Source organism: Artibeus jamaicensis, unplaced genomic scaffold (genome assembly GCF_021234435.1).
Source record: "Artibeus jamaicensis isolate MK-2021 breed Jamaican fruit bat unplaced genomic scaffold, CSHL_Jam_final scaffold_916, whole genome shotgun sequence".
Classification (NCBI taxonomy): Eukaryota; Metazoa; Chordata; class Mammalia; order Chiroptera; family Phyllostomidae; genus Artibeus; species Artibeus jamaicensis.
The window spans coordinates 47,558,765-47,576,876 of record NW_026522059.1 but is presented as its reverse complement, the minus strand read 5'-3'; the positions used below and the strand labels follow the sequence as shown (position 1 = coordinate 47,576,876).

The 18,112-nt window shown below is 39.6% G+C and overlaps 1 protein-coding gene across 1 annotated transcript in view; it reads left to right on the top strand.

Annotated features, from left to right (window-relative positions):
- XKR4 (XK related 4) overlaps positions 1 to 18,112 on the top strand; it is a 447,141-nt gene that overhangs the window by 290,308 nt on the left and 138,721 nt on the right. The window contains exon 2 of the mRNA XM_037148199.2: positions 737 to 936. Within this exon, the coding sequence (XP_037004094.2) occupies positions 737 to 936 (200 nt within the window). The remainder of the gene's footprint in view (positions 1 to 736; positions 937 to 18,112) is intronic.

The window sequence follows — 18,112 nt, the reverse complement described above, 5'->3', positions numbered from 1 at the left end:
ACTTAATCTGGATGAAAGGTATAATACATTCAATATACTATTTTTTCTCCTTTTGCATATGTTTGAAATTTTCAATAATAAGTTTTTTAAAGATGTAAGGAGGGTGTACAAGCACATAATTCTAGTACTTCAGACTTGATTTGTGCCCTGAGAGAAATCCACCTTCTGAACATGGTTGAGCATGTAGAGAAACTGACAAGAGAGTATGTTTGTAGATTTTCAAAGTAGAAAATCTCTTCTACACCTAAGCTTCTAACATATTTCACCTCACTCTTTAAATTGCAATTCAATGCAATGCCTTTAATGAATACTAAAATTGCAGTTATTTCTCAAAGTGAACATTTAAGAAGGCAAGTCTTAAACAGTTAACTTTGGGCCTTAATATAAGCCATTAGAGTAACTTTATTTTTTTAACATTTTATTTATTTATTTTTAGAGAGAGGGGAAGAAAAGGAGAAAGAGTGGGAGAGAAACATCAATATGTGGTTGCCTCTCATGTGCCCCCGACTGGGGACTTGGCTTGCAACCGAGGCATATGCCCTGACTGGGAATCAAACCAGCAACCCTTTGCTTCACAGGCCTGTGCTCAATTCACTGAAACACACCAGCCAGGGCTAGAGAAACCATTTATTGTGTGTCTTTGCATATGGTGGCTTGCAGAAAAGAAAAATAGCCCTAGTGTTTAAATTACAAATTATCACTCATCTCTTTCTTATTCTTCATATTTTCCTTCTAGATATTTCCACACAATATACCTAGGTATTCGAAGCCGGCAGAGTGGGGAGAAGGACAGATGGAGATTTTACTGGAAAATGGTGTATGAATATGCAGATGTGAGTATGCTGCATTTGCTCGCCACCTTTCTGGAAAGTGCTCCACAGCTGGTCCTGCAGCTCTGCATTATCGTACAGACTCATAGCTTACAGGCCCTCCAAGGTAAGGGCTTGCAGTTTGGTTTCTGAATTGGGGGAAAGACTGACTGGCTACTGTTGTCACAATCCAAGGAATTATCCTGATGCCTTTTGTTGACACAGGCCATGGGGCTTCCTGTTATATGCTTGCTGTTTGTCACTGAATTTGTAAATGATGCATATTTTCTTCTTCACCATCACTTGGTAGGACTAATTTATACAAAGACATTTGTTGCCCTCAAGTTGCCCTCTGAGTAGGAAATATAAATTTTATGCTTGTCACACTTGGTCAATATGGTATTACAGTCAACTGAGGCTTTCTGGTTTATATGCTAGAGTAATATAAAGAAAAAAACTGAAAATGAATCATAGTTCTTTCTCTCTCTAATTAATGTGCATATATATATTATATATCACATGATATAGGTGAATATTAGGGCAATTTATAACATTTTATTTGGACTTTAAGAAATAAAGAGATATTTAAAGAAAATGGTAAAGAATTACTTTAATATTTTTAAAAGGTCACATGGAAAAAAATCAATATTTAACAATACATTGTTTATAATACTAAGTTTTAGAACATGAATATTATTATCAAATTAATACTTTAGTGTTTGTCATATTATTTGATTATCTCATCAGTAAGACTATTTCATTTATATCATATTTTCTCCGATGTTTCCTTAGGATTGGCTGCTCAAATCTTTTTTAGAAGCAGAAAGAAGTTTAGACAGACAAGTGGGTAGATAAGTGAATAAATGGGTAGATGGATGATGTATAGATAGCCATTTTTCAAAGGAGTTTCCAGGTAATTTGACAATCCTGTAACTAAATAGGTACTATTAAACAGTTGACGTATTCTAATCTGCTCGTTTTGCTTCAATCTCAGCAGAGCCTTGCTGTGACTTCCTCTATGCACATACATGTTGCTGTCACGTTCTGGGCCATGCTGTAACTTGAGATGATCTGGTTGGTCTGGGAAATCTCTATAACATCCTTAGAAATTTTTATAACAAGGCAACATTAGCTTAGGCTGAATGCTTTAACCAGGGGTAGGGGTGTGGAAGGCATATTATAAGCAAAGAAAGATGGAGGGTGTCCTGGTAGCCAGTGACCCATTTATGTATAAATTCCTATCTCAAGCTTGACTCTTCACTAAAGTAGCTTTGATCTAAGATGTTGAGAAAAGGGTCAAAGAGATGTATAAGATTCTTAAATGTTAGAAAGCAAATTGGAGGAAAGAGAAAGTAGAGTATTAGAACAGAAAAGTAGGGAGAAGGCAAGGCTGATAAATTAGTTGGGAGTGATTCTGTTCAGGAGTGAAGACTACACAGGGAGGTTCTGGCTTTGGTTGTCATCTCCTGCTTTGACACCATGTGCAAGACAATCTCTCTAGGACCCAGTTTCCCAAATGTGCAGACACCAGCCTGCAGTGTCCACATCATTATGGATGAAATGAGACACTCACATGGATTACCGAGTCCTGTGGAGGCAAAGGGACAGCATGGCTTTTCTCTCAAGGGGAGCAAAAGACTTGGCCCTTGCTGTGACTGGTCTTTATTGGGTTTCTCAACACATTACATGATGGTCCTCATTTACTATGCACAGGTTGCTTTAGGTGGTTACCTTTTACAGAAAACAAAGGAGCCAATGCTGACAATCACATCACAGAAGAAGGATATTAGCAAATGAAAGGGTAAAAGTGGTTGAATGGGTTACACTCGTCCTGGGAAGGTTTAGCATAGATTTTAGGAAGTTATTTTGCAGTAAATGTTTGCCACAGAGGGCTGGGCCCACACCACACAGGATGATCTCCTACACCAGAATGTAAAGGTCACGAACTAAATGCCCAGTAAACTCACAGGGCCAGGTATGTGCATTAGGAATGGTCTGTAAATAAGCAAACAATTTAAAAGGCAACATCAAACAAAAATCTCTGTCAGAGTGTCCTGTGCTTATCTCCAGAACAACATGGTCACCCCTTAGTGTGCTTACACAGTGAAAACTCTCTGGAAAAGGAAAATCCAAGTCCTAATGTGGAGGGTTGCCAACTGCCTTCCTATGATCCGAGATTACTGTCTCTCCTAGTTTTCTAAATGAATTAGACCATTATACAGAATTTTTATCCTAAAGATGATGGAGATAGAGGAGGAAAGGTGAGAGAGGATCTAAGAAAATGAGATTGCCCTTTCAGTTTGAGATTTTTATTTAAAGTCTTTTAGAAAAATAAAAAAAGGTGATCCTTAGGTTTTATCGGATTATTCAGCCAACATAGGTATCAAAATCTGTGTTTCTTAGAATTTTGGGTCTTTCCTGACAGTAATTATCCCCCAATTTACCTGCTAAGCTCACATTTGCATCAGGTGTACTATGGACTTTGGGGGCCAGACCTCACTCTTGGTTTTGCTTGTTAACTGATTTTTAGGGGAAAAGGAAGAGAAAGAGAGAGAGAAACACAAAGTGAGAGAGAATCATTGATTGGTTGCCTGCCAGGGGAGCCTCAACTGGGAATCAAACCCCTAACTGTTATATCCACCGGATGCGAGAATACTTTTCGAAGACCTTTCAGGGTTTTGATCTTATTTTATCGGCCAAGCTTAACCTGCATAGGGGCGAACTCTCAGGGTGTCCAGAGACACGGTGCCCAAAAGGGCTGCAGATGAGAGACCCGCCTAGCGCTTACAGCTAAGTCCTTACATGGGGAAGAGCAAGCAAGCCTTGAACAGAAACAGACGTGGCAGTTAGCTATTTGCTGACAGAGACCGCGCGCAGGAACAGGGTGGGGTTTCAAAATTCAAAACTAAACAGATTACCATCTGCCTATCTTGCTCTAAGTAGGGCACTCACATACTGCAGGATGTCTGCTCAGCCTTTGTTTGCATGCTGTTCCTTGTTCTTGTTTTGCTGTGGTCAGGCTATGTTCTCGATTTCCCAGATCTCAACAGTAACATTTTGGTGCATGGGATGACACTCTAACCAACTGTCCTACCAGCCGGGGCAACACATGGGGGTTTTAGAATATGAATAAATCAGAATAGAAGTAGCTCTGTTTTCCCGCCCAGCAATGCCTTCTTGTGTGAAAGCATTTGTTTGTAAATCATTCTGCACATGACAGCTAAGTAACTTAAAAGTGTAAAATGAGATTTTCTATTAATGATAAGTAAAGGTGGAGATTGGAAATGAACTAGAGCCATCAGAAAAAGATGGGAAAATTTGGGTTGGTAGGTTGGCAACTACATGCATCTAGTAAAGGTCTGATTTTTTTCTAGATAATTCCTTTATAAGAAAGGTTTGTTTCTGCATGATAGCTCCACTGTGTGGGTGTGCACACCTGGCTGTCAGAGCCGGGTGACTGTTAAATGCATCCTGGACTGTGGTTTACACACTTTTTATGAAGGTTGCATAGTATGACATGGTCCTGCACAGCATCCCCTGGCTGCTCTATGGCGAATATTCTTGGAGCACATGGGGCCCAGCACTGAGCAATGCTATATTGCTAGGGAAAGCCTGTGGATCATTGTTTGTAAATGAGTCAATGTCTTCTCTGCCAGTTGTGGTGGGGTGGGGGTTGGTCTACAAAACCAAAAGTGAATGTTCAGAGAACATACTAAAAAAAACTACAAGTGGCTTTAAAAGCCCTTTAGTCCAGCTTGCTCATTTTAAAGATTCTCAGGGTCATATAAAAGGGCAAGTAGAGTACCTTCTGTCTATAGAAGGTGGACATTTATCTTTCTATCTTTGCTTTCACCGTTTAGATACAATTAAAGGGTTTAGATGGGTTTGAGATGTTTGAAAATAGGACTGACGGGTGTCGGACCGCATCTTTCTGTAGATGTGTCCTCTGCATGAAGATGCCCAGGAGTGCCACTGCACCTTTCTGCCAACCAGGCAGGCTTTCTCCTGTAGCTCCCCTCCACCTCTCTTTCCTTCCTGTGCTCACCCGCCTCCCTTGCTTCTGGTGGGGATATGAGATTGGATTGGAAAACCATAACAAGTTGAAAACTGAAAACTCTGTAACCATAGGATGCTCTATGAGCTACTGTCTTATCTACTGTGCCATCTTATCTATGCATGTACAGTTGGACCTCCTTCCGTGTTTCTTATACGCCACAGTTGGATGTTTCTAGGGAAACTATAGATGCAAAGAAAAGGAACAGTTATGTCTAAGGTGACAGGGGCATGAAAAGAACTGGGTGTTCATGTTCAAAGTTCCACTCTTCCCTGATTGCTCATCTCAGAACAAGAACCAAATTGTCCTTCTGGAAACAGTACAAGCTGAGAAACAATTATACTTGAACAGTCCTTTACTGGACCTGTCAGCTTCCAGCACTAGGCTGTGTCTCTGATTTAATTACTCAATAAGTAGGGAGAGCTGAGAAAAGATTTTCACAACTAACAATATTTTAGGAGTACATCAAGTTTCATAAGAATATAACTTTTAACCATCAGATTTTAAATGTCATATTTCTTGTTTGATTTTCTTATTAGTTTTCAAAGAGTGTCCTTCCTAGAGTAGTAGATGGTAAAGCTAGGCTTTAAAAAAGCAATTTTCTTTCTATCCTACAAAATAACTTTAGACATAGTCATATATGAAAATGACTTGCAGACTTGGGGCCACTCTTTATATGCTAAATTAAAATATTTTAGATATTTTAATTCAGAGCTATTTGCAAATTCTCTACAGCTTTAATGCCACTGATTATTGGTATTAATTGCACAAGTTGTACTTTTATATATAAATCCCAAGAATCTTTACCATAAAGATGTGGTAAAGATGCTATCACATTTATTTTTCTTTTCCTAGAGTGGGGAAAACTGCTCTTGTAATTCACAGCAATTTAATTTATAAGCTGGTTCCTGTTAGTGGGACCCTCTATCAGAGGAGGGTTGATTTTGGAAACTCTTTCTGAAGATAAGTTTCTTTTCAAAATGAAAAAGGATTTCTATGGCATTGCCTGAGCTGGTTTTCATGTGCTGGAGGTTGTGTCATTGTTGTTTGTTGTTGGGTAGCTCCACACTTTAGTCTTTTAATACAACACAGCTTTCTGCCCACCTTTCTCATTTAAAAACAGCAGCAATAAAACCAGCCAAGTGAGTTCATTCCTTATCTTGTGCTTCATAACTTGCATTGATATTGGTCCTCGTGATCTTTGTATCCCCTATCTGACCACATTAGGAGTGATATGGAACATATTTTCCCTACCGATGAATGTAGGTAATGAAGGTGGAACTGACCAGACTCATGTGTCAGGCAGAGTGACAGGCTAGATGGGCCTTGAGGTCCCTTCCAACACAGACTCTGTGATTCAGTCAGAACTGCCCCGTGATGGACAGTTCAGCAGTGGTTGTGTGGCCCCTTCATGTGGGGGGGTCTGCTAGTTGTGTCCTCAGGACCCCTCTCATTTTTATACTATCCCCAGAAATCAAGGGTTAGGATAAAAAATAATATAATCCCCATGCGTTACTCCTTTTGCCAACAGTTTATTGTGAATAATTTGTGAGAGAAAGGAAAGAGGACTAAAAGAATTTCCTAATTATTCTTTTGCTGTTTTGCATCTTATGAGACTGATGAGGAAGTCAAATGTTAAGGGGGCTGTCCTCATACATCTGGCAAACACTGTCCCCAGCTAACTAGGGTCACTGAGACATCCTTGAAGCGTGAAAACCATCTGATTGGTCATATCCCAATGAGGACTTTTAATATCTAGGTCATTGGATTTAGAGCTGTTCAACTTCATAGTAAAGCAGGTAGAGCCACACCCAGCTACTTTTTACAAGCCTCAAATTAGAGAAGAAACCCAGCTACCTTCAGCCCCCAGTTCTTCCATCTCTGCCAAACGCCTCCTCTCTGAGTGGGCCTGGCTCCACCTCTGGATTTCTGCCAGGGAGGAAAGGCACAGACCTGGGTACCATTCTGTGAGTGGGATGGTGCCCCACATCTCTTTAGATCTGTCTACTCTGTGAATGCTATTTTCATTAGTCAATTAACACGTTTGTTGTCTATTGTGTGCATAATGGTGTGTGAAGCTCTGCAAAATTTGTCTTTAAAAAGTTCACTTTTTATTTTTAAAGTTTACGTGATGTTATAAACAATGTGACAAAACATATTTAGAAACACCTAATTTATCTGGGTGTATTCCAAAATGAGCTGCCCCATTTCCTAGAGGGGATAATATAAAAGTGAGAGGAGTCCTGAGGACACAACTAGCAGACCTTCCCACATGAAGGGGCCACACAACCACTGCTGAACTGTCCATCACGGGGCAGTTCTGACTGCATCACAGAGTCTGTGTTGGAAGGGACCTCAAACCCCATCTAGCCTGTCACTCTACCTGACACATGAGTCTGGTCAGTTCCACCTTCATTACCTACATTCAACAGGAGGATCTACCCTCTCACCGGGAAGTGGGCTCACTGAGGTAAAAGTTCTTCCCCAAATACTGTATTTTTAACACTCCTACATATTTGGAATATTTTGAATACTAACTTTTCATTTATTATAGCTGAATTTGAAGATAATAAAAAACACCAATATGCAAAAGGAGAAAATAAAAATTACCTTCCTGCTACTCAGACATAATAAAAATCCTGCCACTAAAATGTGATTAAGGATTATATATGTATTTTATTGCTTACCATTAAACACTTCTTTCATATTTTAGTATATACTATGTTAAATTAAAATTAAAATATGGATACTATTGTGTAACATTTTTAGACAGTACAGGAAGAACATTTGCTCATGACAATATATATAATTCTACATTCTTTCTAATGATTACATAATATACCAACATAAGCATTATCATTTTCTTTTCCATTAAGTCCCTTTTCTAAAAATTATAAGTTATCATTTATATTTGCTATAATAAATAATCTTATGGTAAACACAGTAAGAACTAAATCTTTGCAGATAGCCTTAATTATTTTTCAAAGATAAACACCTAAAAATGAAATTACAAGATTTAGGGCAAATCAGGTGCAAAAGCTTTTGATCCATAATGTCAAACTGGCAGTTTTAAAATACATTTCTTGAGAAACATCATGTTATGGCTCATGTTTCTGGTCCAGATGAACAGTAAGTCTGTGAAGGCAATATGTGTGACAAGGACTGAGGTGGGGGCAAATCTCTTGAAATTGGGAAGGAACTCTTAATAGTACTTATTTGAATATGAAGGGCTTAATTCCAAAAGTGCCCTAATTTCTTCCCTTGTAACTTCATTGTATCCAGCTTTACAAATTTTATTAAATATATTCTACTAAGCAGCAGCACATCATTACTGTTAAAACAAAATATTAAGAATCAGAGACTTTTCAGAAAAATAAAAATCGACCTGTCTTTTGATCCAGCAATTCCACTGCTAGGATTATATCCTGAGAACCCCAAAACATCAATTTCAAAGAACCTATGCACCACAATGTTCATAGCAGCCCAACTGACAATAGCCAAGTGCTGGAAACAGCCTAAGTGCCCATCAGTAAATGAATGGATCACGAAACGATGGCACATTAAACAATGGAATTCTATGCAGCAGAGAGAAAGAAGGAGCTGCTACCCTTTGCAACAACATGGATGGAACTGGAAAGCATTATGCTGAGTGAAATAAGCCAGGTGTTGAAAGACAAATACCATATGATCTCACCTTTAACAGGAAGCTAAACAATAAAGCAGACAAGCAAGCAAATTAAAAACAAATACACTGAAATAGAGAACAGGGGGACAGCGACCAGAGGGGTGATGGGGAGGGGATTTAAGGGAAAAAATGGGAGGGATTTGGAGGAACAAGTATGAAGGATACAAGGATAAGAACTAAGTGGGGTGGAAATGGGAGGGAGGTGGGGAGCACGGGACGGGGGTGGGCTGGGATGGGAGAAATAGACAAAAAACTGTACTTGAAAAATAACTAAATAAAAATTTTTAAAAAAAGGAAAAATAGTTGGAGCATTAGCTTACCTATAGATAACCTAAGAAATTAGATGATGGATTGGACTATAGTTTAGGGAGAGATGCTGTTTTTAAATTTTTTTGGTTTTTATTAACTTACATGAAAAGTAGATTTCAGTAACATCATTACCTTTTAAAAATTTAAGTTATTCATTCTTGCATTCTTTCTATAAATACATGTTGAAATCTTCTCTAAAAAAAAAAGAATCAGACTTTTGATTTGAACCAAAGCATAAGGAAAGCAGACATAAATTTCTCAAAACTCATGAAAAAATCTGACTAAAGAAAACTTATAAGGAGCTTAACCATACAAAAACTAAGAAACCATAGCCTCTCCATTAGATAGTAGTGATTTCTTTTGGCTTCATAAATATATTAAATTTCTCCAATAACATTTTGTGCAGAGCTCTGCTGGGGCTGAAACAAAGACAGCCTCTCCTCCCTCCCAGGTGCTGACAAATTTAGAAGAGGTGCACAGACAAGGGCCATGCTAATGATGATGCTGGCACTCTGCACTTGGCACCTAGAAGGCTATCAATGGATATTTGTTGAATGATAGGAAGAATGAATGCTTGCTGTGTAATGAAGTCCTATGCAGGTGTAATTGATTTTTAAAAAATGGAATAGTCCCTGCTGTCAGAGAATTGAATCTAACAGCAAAAAGAAACCAAAAAAATAATTGTTATAACTCACTGTGCTATTTCTTATTGGTGGCTGTGTTAAGATTCTTTGGTGGCACAGAATGATCTCTTATGGAAAATGATATAAGGACAGTAGAAATGCCATGCATTTCAACAGAGGAGGATGTCAGGGAATGTTGGAAAAATCAGGTAAGTTTTCATGAAAAAGACCGCCTTTGAACTGGGTCATAAACAAACCCTAACATTTTGTCATGTGTTATAAAGAAAAGATAACAACATAAAACCAGAAACTTGAGGCTATTTGTTTGGTTTGGTCCATACCTATGTCGTTCAACAGTGCTAGTGATAATAATGGCCTCAAAGCCATGGGGTTGTTGATGATAAGCACATAATAGGCACATAATAAGATGCATTCCTCATACTTGAAATACCTCTCAAGTAGCAGGATAAATCTTTGCATGTCTGCTTTAAAAAAGAAGTACCACCTATTTTTCCTGTATTTTTTGCTTTTCAGCCTGTGTTTTTACTGTGTTCAGTACTTGGGATTATCAATTAATAAATCAATAAAATAGTAAACCACCAGTCTGCTTAACCAACACATAAACATAGTTGAGTTTTAAAAACTCATCACCATCAACAACTTTGTAAGGAGAGACTTACAAAACTGATATGGTGTACTGGCCACACTGCTCCACCCTATGGAAAAGTACTGACAGAATAAACAATGAAGTGTCATATTGTAACAATGTTATTGATCTGCTCATTTTGTTACAGAACAGAGGTTCAAGGCGGGGGCAATATTTGGCCCTCCCAGGGATGCCAAAAACTGTTACAAAACAACAGGGGCCCCTCCCAAGGACAGTCTGCTAATACCGTCTGGACCACCTACTGGGCTTGTCTGTCCACTGCCAGAGGAAAGACATCTCTCAATGCCAGAGACTTGTGAGAAGGAAAGGTTTACTCAAAGCTATACAGACTTAAAGTAGTGACCCAATGTCCCCATTAATATATCAAAGTCCTTTAGGTTATCCTTTGGGATAACCACAGACGCTCACAGTGCTTCCTTCTCCCCCTGCCCTAATTCGGGGTACCATAACTCAGGAAAAGAAGCACACGTTCGTGTTTCAGGTTGCTGGCACCGTCAGCTGTGTCGCTCTCCAGGCAGAATCTCTAATTACTCCAAAGCCATGTGGCACTTTCTCATGGCCTACTGGCAAAGAGTTCTTTCACCCTTCTTCCAAGCAAAATCTCTCCTGCTTCCCAGGCCATGTGGCCAAACGGAGCGCCCCAAAGCCACGTGGTCCTCTTCTACCAAAGTTGCAGGGGTCTGTACTCTGGTCAAAACCGCATGGTTCTTTCCTTCACATGGCTGTGGGGGTCCCCACTCTGGGAAAAGCTGTGTGGTACTCCTTCACCTGGCTGCAGGGTTCCCCCATGAGAACTCTGGCTCTGCCAGAGCCATGTGGTACTCTTTTTCACATGGCTGTGGGGGTCCCCACTCTGGCAAAGCCCTATGGTTCTCTTTAATGGCTGCCATGTCTTCTTTAAATCCTTGTGCCAGTGCTCCTCTGCAGCCCCATTTCCGACTCCTCCCACAATTGACTACACTTGTCAGGACTCCCATATCCTCCCAGCTTTACTGGGCTGCCACAGTGAGTCTGGGCAGGCGTGGCCCCATGGCGTGGAGCCAATCATCTCCAAGCTCCCATGCAGGCACTCTAAAGGGGACTGGGAGTTGCCTCTCAGTTACATCTTGGGTGGAAGTCACTCCCTTCTCCCTGACTCAAAGCTTTGGCTACAGATATTTAACATATCTATGAAACCAGTTAAAGGTTATGCATATGTTAAATGACCATTCAGGAGGTTATCTACAGACCTCTTGGTTAACTGTTGCTATGCAAAACAGCTCTCAATGGCCCCTCTCCATTTGTCCCTTCCCCCATCTGACATCTGTGGGGGAGGTAAGGGGTGAGGACATCTTATATGTCTTTCTAATATTTCCTGGACAAACTGAGTTCTGGACCCCATTCCAAATCCCTTTTTTGGGGACCCCCTCTTGGCTGCACCCTGTTACAATTTCACATTCCATAGTCTCTGAGTAATGGCACTACCCCAAGTTACCCTCAGAAGAGCGGAGAGAAGCTTCATTTGCTTATCACTGATTCAAGTGCTTGAAATCAACTCTGTATGGTAGATCAGCCCTCAGCACAGCTGTGAATAGTTTTGAATTTGAATCATTTGGAACATAATATGAAATAAGAGCCTGACTATTTTTAGGTTCTACTTAATTATCTCCAATAATCAAGCACACATCTTGGTATTTTTCCACTCAGTATTCCTTCTCTCTCCCTTGCTCTCCTTTCCTGGAGATGTGAGTGAGCACAAAGGCATATTCAGGAACAGTGTGTGAGTGAACAGCTAGTGTGACAATTTGCACACATGGCTATGGAGAGAAGAGACCTGGTGAAAGGTGCAGAGTGGTTGGTATGACCCTTCTCCAAACAAAGCATACATAAAGGACTGCCTGCAGTGAACAGTGTCCCCAAACACCCCAGCTTCTTTGCAATTCTCGTGGCTTCTCTCTTTGTCAATGTCCAACTTCCCCAGATTTATCGTTTTTCAGCACTTGCTCCTTCCAAGAAACAGAAGCCACATTTATTTTCCATTTACGTGACCTTTAGCCCAAACTCAGGACAGGTATTCACTTGACTGAATGTCAACATACTGTAATTATTATTTCTAAACACTAAAAATAACTACTGTGAAGAGTAATCAAAATGCTCACTGAACAGGGGCAAGGTGAGGCCAACTTAGTAAAAAATTCAAAAATGGCTTACTGTGGTATTTTTCTAAACAGCTTTTTTTCTAGAAATCCAGAGATAGTTAAGTCATCAGCATTTTCCAACCTAATTTTGTCTGGGTGTGTGGATGAAAAAAGCTCCCACCACTAGTTAAATACTTTTCACTATGAAACTACTAAACCTATTTTTTGCAGACAAACTTTGGCCATCCTAAAGTGTACCTTTTGTTCTAGAAGTATATTTTGCATTCATTGAGCAGATTGGAGTTACACTGAGTTTTGAATCATATCTTAGACATGTAAGCTAATGTTTTCTTGATGACTCCACAGGAATAAAGAACTGGGATTATTTCCTGTTTAATTGTTACCGAACAAGAGGTCCGAGGGAGGGGCAATACAATATTTGGGCCACCTAGGGATGCCAAAAACTGCTATACAACAGGGGTCCCTCCCAAGGACAAAATACTGATGTCTACTGGGCTCTTCTGTCCACCGCCAATTGGAAAGACATCTCTCAATGCCAGAGATTTGTAAAAAGGAAACAAAATGTTTATTTAATGCTATTCAGGCCTAATGCCTCCACTAAAATATCAAAGTCCTTTAGGGTATACACCTACACCCACACAGCTCCCTTCTCCCACTGTCCCAACTCCGGGTACCATAAATCAGGAAAGGAGCACACGTCTGTGTTGCAGGCCGCTGGCACCGTCAGCTGTGTCAGGCAGGATCTCTCTCTAGTTAATCCAATCATGTGGCACCTTCTCACAGTCCACTGGCAAGAGTTCTTTCTACCAAGTTCCAGTCAAAGTCTCTCCTGCTTTCCAGGCCACATGGCCAAAGGGAGCACCCCAAAGCCATGTGGGCCTCTTCTACCAAAGCTGCAGGGGACTCACTCCACCAAAAGCATGTGGTTTTCTTCTTCACCTGGCTGCAGGGATCTCCATTCTGGCAAAGCGGCGTGGTTTTCCCTTTCACCTGGGCAGTTATCCCCTCATGTCCTGAAGCCAATCTTTTTCCAAGCTCTCACCCAGGCCCTCTCACTCAGGGGCACAGCCCCTCGTTACATCCTGGGTCCAAGCCCACTCCCTTCTCCCTGGCTCAAAACTTGGCCACAGCTATTTAACATATCTATGAAACCAGTTAAAGGTTATAGATATGTTAAATAATCATTCCAGAGGTTAGCTGCAAAACTATTGCTATGCAAAACAGATCTCAATGGCCTGGCTCCATTGGTCCCTTGGGGGTGGGGGTGAGGACATCTCGTATGTCTCTCCAATATTCCTATACACTTTGAATTCTGGACACCATTCCAAATCTTTTTTGCACCCCCCCCCCGGCTGCACCCTGTATCAGAATGATTCAAGAAAGGCATTTTTTCAATGTATTGCTCATGCATGGAATGTATATGTATGCAATATATCTAGAGCCCTGCATACTGTCAGAGCCAGATGTAAGTGGAAGGGGAAAAAAGCAACGGATTCAATTGGTATGTAAACGTTCCTTAGAATAAAACCACATGGAGATTCACTCCTCACAGCTCACAATGAGCTGCTGATTGCTGAAGGACAAGGCCTGCTGAGCACACTGCCTGCCGAAGGTTTTGTCAGCATTTTCATTGTGATCCTAAATTTCCACAGCTTTCCACTCAGCTGTAGAAAAAGTGTAAGAGTCTGTGAAACTAAGGAGACTCCAGAAGTCCAAAACTTTCTCAACATCTACATTATTATCTACTTGTACACTTAGACAATTCCAAAGGGTATGAAGTTCTCATTAGAGAACTAAAATGTAAGAGTGTAGCATGTAGACTTTTATGAAAGCAAGTACTTCCAGATTTGTGTCAGCTAAAATACTAAGTTAAAATTCATATTTAAAAAATCCAAAATACATTTCCAGTGATTTAAATAAGACACAAGTATTTTTAACAAAAACTTGGGGACTAAGTGACAGTAAATAAATGCACAGACTTTAAAAATCAACATAAAAAAGTGAATCAGCTACAAAAATCATTTAAAGTTAATTTCATTTGAAATGTGTTGTGCACACTGACGGAGATATTTATTTCAAATTCAAAGATGCTAGGAATTTTCTGAAAGAAATATGGGACCTTACAGAATGAGTGAAATGAGTTGAAATGTAGAAATACTTGAGAGGCAGATCCGCAGGGCCTTGAAGGAGGAAGTCACAGCATACTCCAGGAAGCAGAAGGGGCACAACATGAACTTGATCCTGATGTTTGAGGGTCCTCAAAAATCACCCTTTGTTCCTAAGTTTCAGACACTGCTCAACAATACACTGCAATGTCTTAATTAGAACCGGAAAGAAATCTTCATTGATCATTACCTTATTTACTGAATAAATGTATATAGCAAGTACCTATCCACAAAGGCACTGGTTTAGATACTAGAAAAATGAAGGTGACTAAGACAGCTTACTCCTGAAGGGCTTCTAGCCTTGTAATGGTGAACAACATATGAAAGAGTAAGTGCAAATGTTGTCATGGGTACATGTGACAGGAGTAGACCCAGAGGACAGTGGACACCTAAAGAAGAAAGAAACCTAACCCCATCAGGGGTGGATGTGAAAGCCTTCATAAACACTTTAATATGAGTTAAGTTGAAAGTATAAACACTAAAAATAGAAGAGATCACTTAGGGAAAGCCCACTAGAGATAAAGAAGAGCAAGGACAGAATCACAAGGGATACCATCTTTTAAGGCTCTAGAGCGGAAGAAGATCCAGTGAAGCAAAAAGGAAAAGAGAGAGGTGGGAAGATCAGAAGAGTACAGTGAGCTAGTCAAGGCAGTTGTTTCTAAAGAAATCCCTGCGAAGGACCAGTTAACAGAGTCTGTTGGATCTGACAATTATGACCTCACTGACACACACCAGAACATGTCAATGGAAAGCTTAGGAAAGAAGGAGAAAATGCAAATTAGAGGAGGAAAAAAATAGTTGTAGCAAGGATACAATTTCTAGACTGTAAAGGCAAGAACAAAATGAGTGCAATAGCCAAGAACCCAAGTTGCAGGATAGAAACAAACTGGGCCACCCTAATAGTTAACAAAGGTTAGTGTGAGTTAACAGAGGTGGCACCACCAGGAACAGGTAGAACTGGGACCAGAGTCCAATGTTCCAGGCTTCATCCCATCTGTAAAGAACCTCAAAATGAAGAAATTTTTCATAAACTATTCTTTATGTTTCTACTCACTTTGTCACCTGAAATGTGTTACCCACACGGAACATTAACTTCTCTGACTGGAAGAATTTAATTATGTAAATTGTGGTGCTGTGTTAGAATCGAATAAAATAAACAATGTAAAGAACTGAAACCTTCTGTCTGGCAGTAGGATGCTCCGTCGTCCACCTGTGTCATCCCCTTGCTTCCTTCCTTCCTGTCTTGAACAGAGATGAGGAAGAGCACCCTCAGCATGTTGCTAAGTTTTCTAAGAGATGAGGTTTCAAGTTCATTTTTTGTAAAAATGGATGGAGACCGATTTGAATTTATTCAGCCTTGAAGTTAAAATATTAACTTGGTCTCCCACCGAGTTCTCTGTCTGGCTTCCGGTTACTCAAGCCCTCATGAACCAATGCCCACTGCATCTGGTGGGCTCTTGTCTCTTAAACTCACTGTAGTCCCAGAGGGTTTTGAAACCTCAGAAATCTTCCAGCAAATGCCACTTGGACTTTACTCTGTTCATTGCCCTGTAATTGTAGCACAAAGTATTTTTAGCCTTGATTTTTTTTGAAAGAATATACATTTATGAGAAAAAAGTTAAGCATTTTTGTTAAAGTTTTTAAAAACATCATCTTTCCTTCCTTAGACATTACAATTAATTTTTTCCTAAAAGCTCAGTATTCATAATTGTTGAGACATTTTATACCATCTCAGGAAAGTATAGGATTTCTAAAATCGATGGCCATCACTTCTTCGTTTTTTTTTAAAATAGACTTTATTATGTAGAGCAATTTTAAATTAATGGCGCAATTGAGTGGAAGGTATAACGATTTCCCATTTACTTTCTGCCCCCACACATGCTTAGCCTTCCCCTTTATTTACCAGATAGTACATTTGTTACAACTTACAAACCTGAATTCAACACATTATTATCAGCCCAGATTTGTAGTTTACATCAGAGTTCATCTCTTGGTGTTGTACATTCTATGGGTTTGGACTAATTTATACTGACATATAGCTACTGTTATGATACAGAGTATCACACAGAGTAGTTTCACTATACTAAAAATTCTCTTTGCTTCTTCAGTTTATGTCTCCCTCTCCCCAACCTCTGGCAACAATGGATCTTTTCTACACCATAGTTTTGCTTTTTCCAGAATGTCATATGGTTGGAATCATATAGTGTAGCCTTTTCAGACTGGCTTCTTTTTCTTAATACTTATTTAAGAATCCTCTATGTCTTCTTATGGCTCAAGAGCTCATTTGTTTTTAACACTGAATAACATTTCATTGTATAAATGCACCACAGTTTATTTATCCATTCACATCTGAAGGACTTCTTAGTTCATTTTGCAGTTTGGGTAATTACAAATAAAACTGTTATAAATATTCATGTGCAGGTTTTTCTGTGGACATAAGTTTTTAATTCCTTTTCATAAATACCAAAGAATGTAATTGTTGGATTATATGTTAAGAGTGTATTTTCGTCCTGGCCAATGTGGTTCAGTTGGTTGCAGTGTTGTCCTGGAAACAGAAAGTTCACGAGTTCAATTGCCAGTGAGGGCACATACCCAGGCTACAGGTATGATTCCTGGTCAGGATGTGTACAAGAAGGCAACTGATCCATGTTTCTCTCTCTCTCCTTCTCTCTCTCTCTACCTTTTGCACTTTTTCTCTCTCTCACAGAAACATAAACATATCTGGGGTTATAGGCACAGACTCTCAAACTATAACATAATATTTAAAAGTCATAATACCTAATAACAGTGATATAGATTGCCTCCTTAAGGAGCATAATGGAAAGTTCAGAGTTAAAGAGACCTTCCTGAGAATCTGGGTTCCACCATTTGGTGAATTTCTCTACCTCTCTGCATCTGTGTTTGTTTGTGTGTTTGTTTGTTTCTTTATCAGGGGGATGGGGTAAGTAAGCTTTACCTCATAGAGCAGACATCTCAGCAAGAACATTTTAAGACTATGTGAAGGTCAATGCCCTGTATCACACCCAGTTTATAGCAAGTACTTAAGAGGCACTCTCTTCTACCATATGGTAAATATTTAACTCTGATGGTTCAGTGCAAACAAAGAGCAGACCATCTATAACTAAGATATCAACCTTATAACTAAGTAAACTCAGGGAGTTAGGAACATATCACTGCTTCTTCCCTCAAGAAAGGAAGAATAGAACAGAGGAGAAAGGAAGGGACAGGGAAAATTCAACAACCTGAAATATCACAAGTCAAAGATAAGCACCAGAATCAATGAGTTCATTGTGCCTGCATGCCCTGGTGTTGCCTTAATTTTCCACTTGATGCTTGCCAGGATGTCTACATGCTGCACTTGCACTTGGAGGATACAGGAAATAAATATGAAAAAGTAATCTGATATCATCAGACCCTAGAAAGGCACTTCTGGAAACACTAATTAGATTTCTTTCCTTCATCCCTTTTTTAATTTAGTAAGTTCTAAGAGAAGATCACACCTCTCCTTGCACTTGTAAAGAGAATTTGTGAGTGAGATTGTGTGTGAGTAATACCTATTCGATGCTCGAGGCAACATGTTGCCATGATACCAATCAGATATTGTCTTCATTAGGGGACAGAAATTAAAAGTGAATGTGTTTGAGTACAACTGGTTTTGTTTG